The sequence below is a fragment of the Mycetomoellerius zeteki genome, unplaced genomic scaffold (assembly GCF_001594055.1).
Source record: "Mycetomoellerius zeteki isolate Tzet28-1 unplaced genomic scaffold, Tzet1.0 scaffold311, whole genome shotgun sequence".
Classification (NCBI taxonomy): domain Eukaryota; kingdom Metazoa; phylum Arthropoda; class Insecta; order Hymenoptera; family Formicidae; genus Mycetomoellerius; species Mycetomoellerius zeteki.
This window is the reverse complement of record NW_017257296.1, coordinates 2685-10714: the sequence shown is the minus strand read 5'-3', so window position 1 is coordinate 10714 and position 8030 is coordinate 2685. Positions and strand designations below refer to the sequence as shown.

The 8030-nt window shown below is 35.4% G+C and overlaps 1 protein-coding gene across 2 annotated transcripts in view; it reads right to left on the bottom strand.

Moving 5' to 3' along the window:
* LOC108724864 (alpha-crystallin A chain) overlaps nucleotides 1-7471 on the bottom strand; it is a 23301-nt gene extending 15830 nt beyond the window's left edge. For both annotated transcript variants that reach the window (XM_018451540.1, XM_018451541.1), the window contains exon 1: nucleotides 7096-7471. In XM_018451540.1, coding sequence (XP_018307042.1) covers nucleotides 7096-7283 — 188 coding nt within the window. In that variant the 5' untranslated portion in view covers nucleotides 7284-7471. The remainder of the gene's footprint in view (nucleotides 1-7095) is intronic.
* Between the last annotated feature and the right edge of the window lie 559 nt (nucleotides 7472-8030).

Genomic DNA, 8030 nt, shown 5'->3' with positions numbered 1-8030 from the left:
CAGCCAATCTTTTTTTTCAGTGTACTAATCCCAGTTTTATTTATAATATATCATAAAAAAATTCTCATCATTGCTACTATTAGAAGTTATATAAAAATTTTTTTACAATACTCTTCTACAATCTTAGTTATTTGAAAAAGATTTTATCTAAGATAAGATAAAGATAATCTATATTCTTAATAATCTAAATAAAGATAAGATAAAGCCATTTCATCATCTATATAATTTTCTAGATAATTTTATCTAGATAACGGAAAACACTGTTAGTTAACTAATTCTATCGAATAAGATAATCGGTACGACAAGCACGTTTTCGACAGAATCATATTTAGCCATTACGCGATGCCAATGGTCGGCTGGAAGTCAATGAATCGCTTAACTCACAGTCAGTTACACATCGCCGGCACATTGTGTAACGGAAAGATCATGGTTGTACGACGAAACAAAAGAGCGCGTGTGTGGGAAATTGTGTGAGAGTGAGCGGAAAGTGAATCTCCTTTTGGCACGCATGCATCGCGTTGCGTTGCTCGAGTCTTCGATCGCGATGTCTAGCCGACATCAGTTATCAGTAAAAGTTCAAGCATGAAGTTTAGCATAATTCACCAAAGTCAATTAGCGAACTATTACCCTGCCTCAAGAGGTAATTTCCTGTTGCTACTCGAATCTTGACGAACTGTCTATTCGAAAGCATCAAAGCTATCTGCTGCACGATATCGGATCCATAAAATTTTTATCTTGCGTTCGTTCTAAAGAAGCAAAATATTGAACGTGGTACAATTATTGATTTTCTGTCAAGAAACATATTGCGATTTCCTACTATAAAATAGGAAATTTGTGTACGTTGGAAGATATTTATTTTTTCAAGATAACTCAATAAATTTGCTTACATTTATGGACTCGATGTAAAACCAGATGTTTTAATGCTTCCGTTATTTAATAACAAAAGATTATTGCGATGTACAATTGTAAAATAATTTTGTTCTAAATATGATGCTTAGCTCCAAAGTGTACGATTATTGACGAAGTCTAATTCAAATAGTAATGAAGAATAAAAAGTTAGAATCAGGTGCCTGAAAAGTCGATAACATTTGTATATCTTGCTGTCTATCTGTTACAGATGAACTACTGTCTATACGTTAATAACACATCCGCGTCGAAGACGCCACTCAGCGTGATGTACCATGCGCGCTTGTCTATTTGCGGTAACCGTCCCTGAACATAAGAATTACGTCAGAAACACGTGATTATTCGGACTTTGTAATGGACCATATTCACCTCCCACGAATGATCCATCGAGAATATACGATCGATACCGAGCACCTGCTTACCGCGACGCATAGGTATTTATAAACGCTTCAAGCAAAATCTTTTATGCCAATTTTTTTATGTCAATGACGACACGGCATGTTTCTTAAAATGGATCTGGTTATGATTTATAAGAAATTCTTAAGTCATATTACAAGAAGCAATGTTGATCGAGATGAATGACTGTACATAAATTAAATCGACGAATTAAATGTAATTAAAACCGGTTCAAAATGGGCGTACTATATATAGTAACTCGAACATCTCTCTAAAATTTTATTAATATTTTTTAATGAATAAAATCGTTTTAATCAGGATTTTAGGGTCTGCATTTTGATGTACATCATCACCCATTTCCATCTTACAATTTTCGATTTTTTATGATCGCGTTATAGTCATTTAATATAGAATTCAAAAATTTTTTTCTATACGTATCTATTGTTATTGTTGAGAAAAGAAAAAAATTGTATTGAGGATATATATATATATAGTATTAGAAATGCTCGCTTCGGGCATGATTCAAAGCGTAAATCTGTAATTGCATGGCAGATCTCGATTATCTAATCCTTTACATCTGACACAGCCAGACACTTTTCTTGTTTATTGAAAAAGATGCAAATTATCCCACAGGGTAAAAAAAATGTATTGTATGTATAAGAGCGAAAAAAATAGCAAACAAAAAATCTACATTTGAATATAGATAAAGGCTGTAATGTCAGGCTCTGTGTGATTGTTTTGAAGTTTATCATACAAAAACAAAATTTTAATGCATACATGTTATTTACTAAAATCGTCGAATTAAAAAAAAACCGTCCTGAAATGGTTAAATAAAAAATAAATACATGTTTAATTGATAATACGGATCGAAAAAATAGTATATAAAAACAATTTAATTAATTGCGTAACAAAATGATGTTTTGCACGAGTAACTCGCCGAGTAACGAATCGATCCAAGTAAACTGATGACGAATGCGTTCGGACTTTGAGAATTCGCGCTGAACAACATACCGAAGCTTGATGACCGTTTTATGCGTGGGTGGATAGAGATCCTCGTTCGGGATCATCGTGAATCCTTGACCGATGATGAACGAGTCAATACCGACCAAGCACACTTCGCTTTACAACGTGGACTGTGACGATGCGGTTGCCTCGACGATGTCGTAAAAATTACTGCGTAAATTCGCTCGTCTAGGATCCCTGCAAGCTCCTCACCTTTCCTACGCCACGATTTAGAGCTTGATTCCAGTGGGGGCCATTCGCGATGGTACATCGCGATACAATGTCAGGGTCGCATTGACGTAATAACGTGATGTATCGCGAAAATATACATTTATATGAAGTGTCAACTTTATTTCGAACACTATGTAGGAAAACAACGTTAATTCAATGCACCAAGCGCGACGCGGCCGTTGCATTATGCATAAGCTTATCCACTATAATGTAATTTCAATAAATATATCTTTTAAATATCTGTCTACATGGAAAGAATGTTTTGCTGGAATATCTAAAAATTTAGTTACACTGAGAAAAATTTTCTGGTTAAAAATGAAAATTCTAATCGTATCAATTAGAATTCTAGTTTTGTCTCAACTAGAATTATAATAGATTCAACCGGAAAATTTTTTTTGCACAGAAAAAAGTTTTACTGAAGTAATTAAAAATTTAGCTAGATACAGACCTGAAAATAATTATGTTGAACCATCAAAATAATTACGTAGGAGGTTCAAGTATGACGATAATGCTGCAAAAAGTTTTCTAGCAATTAATTTGAACATCCTCGCATTACTTGGATGATCTAATAAAATTTTTTTCAGATATATGTATCTAGCTAAATTTGTAGTTCAAACAAAACCATTCTTTCCGTATGATCCTTTTCAATTAGAATTCCAATTAATACAATCAGACTTTCTCTTTTTCTTAATATAGATACAAATCTGATAATAATCATTGAACTATCAAAATAATTATTTGGGGATGCTCAAGTATAATGATAATATTGATAATACTGCAAAAAGTTTTAAAAATCTGTATCTAGCGTAAATTTTAGATTCCGCTCTTTCCGGATAGAGCAAACGAGCACGCGGGACGCACGAGTACGTTGACTGGGTTTATTTTGATCGGGCAAAATCCCGGAATTTAACATTGTTCATTCTTGTTTCGTGTTCCCATCTCGCTTCTTTCAACTAGCTGTTTCGAATGACGACAATGCTGCATTCAGAAGACGCGACTGTGTGCGTGCATCAGTGTGCCATCAAAAATGCAGTGAACGCGTCCGTTGTGCGTTCAACGAGACGCATGTCATGTAATTGCGTAATAGACTTCGTTTGTAATTCCGCGAGCGACACGTATACAGTCGCGTTTTCCCACATTTAAAATATTCCGAGTTTTACGTGAATGTTTCCGCTGTGTGACGAAACAATCACTGTTCAAATAAATATTTGTAAAAATTCAGTACATTTTTTCTCATTGTAAATGACTTATTTAATCAAACACCGAACATCATTGTTATGGTAATTAAATGATTTCCATGATGAAGTTTCACATGAGCGTTATACGAGCGTTATACGCAAATTTCTAACACACACATTCTCCGGATCACGCTTCGCTCTCCGCGTTCGGACGGTTGAGTCGCCAAAGGAGGCTCTTGGTCCGCGAGTGCAGTGACGGAATCTCTATAAATAGAAACTAAAATGCACGAAACGACTGTATCGATGCAAAAATGCAATCTGCGAATCGTTGTGACGACCGAATCACGCTCCCCAATAAGAGACCTCATCTTTGCATTTTTTTGCGACGGCACTGAAATGACGTTTCATAACAAAGAAAAGCTATACAATATTTTTACGAAAGCTTATGTTCTGCAAATTTTTTATTTAACATGACGTATGATCACATTAACACACATCCTACAATAAGCCATTAGTAATAAATCAGAAATCAGAAGCTAGAAATTAACCAATCATAGTTAATTATTCTTCGCATTCAACCGTGATTGGTTAATTTCTAGCTTCTGACTTCTAATTTATTACTAATGGGTTATTAGTTATTATACATAACTTAATGGGTTTATTTTAGAATGTGCGTTAACGTTACTGAAATTAACGTAAGATTGAAACGGTACACTTCGAGAGTCGGCATGCAACGACATAAATTAAAATCGCATATAAATGAGCGATTTTAAATTTATATAAGATTGGTACAGTCTAAGTTTCAGCAAAACAACGACGACGTAAATTAATCACGCAAATGAGCGATTTTAAATGGATATAAGATTGGAACGGTGCATTCAAAATTTTGGCAAAACAACGACGACGTAAATTAATCACGCAAATGAACGATTCTAAATTGATATAACATTAATTAACATTAGATTTTAAATTGATATAACATTAGAATGGTTTTGACAAGACAGCGATGCGACGACATAAATTAATCACGCAAATGAGCGATTTTATGTCGAGTCTCTTAAACGCGACGAGCTACAAGTGACATTATCTATTTTTCTATGTCAAGCTTTTATCCTTTCATTTATTCTTTTTTTGATTAATTAATTTTTTTATAATCTTTCGTGATCGATTTTATTATATTTATACGTTATAACGATATTCCTTATTCGGAAATCATCGTCTTAAAATATTAAATTGTATCTGCACGATAACGCATACGATCGATCTGTAGATTGCTAATCTCTCTAATCGCTCGACTGTCGCGAGACGGAACTCGTAGCGTAAAACACCAATGATCGATGAATCGTTATCACGCAAAAAGAAAATGCATTTTTTCTTGACATGTCGCAAATTGATACGTGAACTTCCAACGACTGTTAATAATTGCCTTCGATCGCGAATAATTTCAATGCCGGACGTGCCGCATCATCAAATGAAATAAAATCCCTTTTAAATGAAATAAAATCTCTTTTAAAAGAGCGATGTAGGTATCAGAAATAAAACCTACCGCATATTGATACGATCGAGCGAAAATAAAAGAAAAACTTTAACGTGAGGATACGAAGGCCACTCTCTCGCAAGTTCTCTTTAATCCTCTCGCGCGTCGCAACTACGACAAATCAGACAAATTATTCATTTGTCCGTACAAAAGGATCGATATCCTCAATGTCAACTGCATTATTCGCGACCTACGTTTATTTCCATATCGATCTTTCTCACCAATGTACGATGTACAGCGTGCATAGTAATTCCGTTAACGTGTAATTCCTTCGAGAGACGTCGTCACAATACACAGAGGCCGGTTCGTAAACATACTGTTCGTAAACATACTGTTCGTATCGGTTACTGATGTAAGCAAGCGTTCGAATTATCGTTCATGATTGGAAAGGAAAGCTTTTCGAAATCGATATATATAAAGCCTGCAGTACACGATGCTTGTTTTCCTACTGGGGGAGATCGCTTGCGTTTTAGTAAATTACTGGAATTGCACCACACGAAACGTAGAATTTCTAGCAATTTACCAAAAACGATCCAGCAGGAAAACAAGCATCGTGTATTACAGGCTTAAAGCTGTAGCATAAAGCGTTCCATAAAGCCATGATTGCGGATGATGCATCATTAGGACTGTTTTTTTTTAGCTGAACTTCTTGCGCGTTTAATATTTTTTCTTTTTTTCTCTCTAAAGTGGAGAAAAAAAAGTAGTTCCTATTATTATTAGTTTTAAAGATTAAAAATAGGTAAATGAGGTAATCAAAACCTCAAAATGATACAACAAAAATGTTTCCTAGATTAATGAATTTCATTTTATAAATTTTTGAAAAATAAGGGTTTAATGGATTCACGACGTTAGAAACGTAGGTATAACATTTTTCACCGTTAAATGTTAATTTGGTTAGTCTTGTCTTTAATTCCGCACTGAATTTAAATATATAAACCAGTTATTAAAGAATCTTATACAGCAGTTACAAAGCTGCTTTTTCTGTTGAACGCAGTCGTTTTATATCCTTGTTCACTGAATGTTAAACGAGGTTTTTTAAGCTAAACTTCTTGTTTGTGTTTGTTGTGTGTACGTGTTTTGTGCGCAGTTCATTTTTTCTCTTTTTCTGTCTAATACAACGTGGAAAGAAAGAGGAAAAATGAACTGTACCAGAAGTTCGGCTAAAAAGTACAGATAAAATAAATACATCATGCGCATTATACACACAGGAAAATATCATATTCTACATTAAAAATTCATTTGTGAAAAATTTATTTATTTCACTGAAATAAATATTTACTTAAATACGATAAAATAAAATTTTATTCCTAGCAAATAAACCATCTATTTCATTTTTTATAATTAATGAGATATATTTCACAGAAATGATTACTCCATTTATTTTTTTTCTTTTCAAGATATTTTTATCAAATAATACTTTCTTCATAATAATCTTAAAATGTACTTATTACAAATTTAAAAAAAACTCATTATTATGTATATTCAAAACAAGAATTTATTTTCTTTTGAAGAATATTATAAAATTGATCGAAGAGGCGACTTTATATAATAAGCGAAAACAAATTTAGGATTCAGAATATATTTTGAAGAATAAATTTGTGATGAACTTATGATAAATATGAACTTTATTGGAATATATGAACTTTTGAAATAAGTAATTGTTACTTGGGGGTACAGTATTTTTCTGTGTGTGCGCTTTACGGAACGTAGTGAGGCGTGTACACGAAATTTATGCGTAGAGAGACGCGCGAGAGGGAGAACATAACCGGTGCGTCCTGAAAGGTTAAACGTCTCGCGAGAGAAAAAGATAGAATATTGAATAATCGGAGTAGTCACTTGACATACCTGGTGGTGCTCTTGAAGAAGTTGTTGCTCTCGCGGTTCATCAGCTCGCTGCGGAACCGCGACATCTCGTCCTCCATCTTCCTCATCTCGGCGTCGAAGCGCTCGCGTATGTTGGAGAATTCGGTGTCGATCACGCTGAAGTCACCGAGTTTGATGGGAATGTTGCGCTTGATACCACTGTCGGCCATGTTTTTTTTGCCCAGGCAGCACTTTCGTGTCTCTTGTCACTGTAATCACTCGACGAGGATTCGCGCCGCGTCAAATACGATTCTCGATCGCGAATACAGGCAACCGGTACCGAATACTCTTTAACCCAGCACGTGTCACGTCCCGTGTCTCGCTCCTGTCTGAGGAATGAGCGCGGCTCGCCGGCGGCCGTTTAAATACCCGGCGACGCCGGCGAGGCCGCTTGTGGGTGTTCGGCTACGCTCGGCCGCGCTCGGCTCACTTCGTCACCACGCGCACGCGGCCGCTCGCCGCTCGCCACTCGGTCGGTTGTGAAACGCCGCGGGTCAGCGCGGACGGACGATCGCGAGATTTGACATACACGTTGACGGCCCTAAATTTAATTAGACATTAATCGCCAAATGGCAGGAGCGTCGTTAGCGAAAAGTTGACGGACGTGAAATGGCGAAGCGTCCGTCGCCGCCTATTTCCTGCGCGGATGGAAAAGCGCGATCGATTTACCGGACGCCGCTGCTTTATAAAAATTTAACGTAATTTTTCATGATAAAAGATTGCTCCGGTTTTATATGTCATTGTTTAAAATAAGTTTGAGACATTTAATTAACGTATTCATGATCGTTTATGTGAATATATTATACGTATATTATAATAATATACACTCTAATATTTTTTTAAAAAGAGGAAAAAAAGTGAGAAACGTGCTAAATATTGATTAAATAGGACTTCACGGCTAACAAATTTAAAAGAAT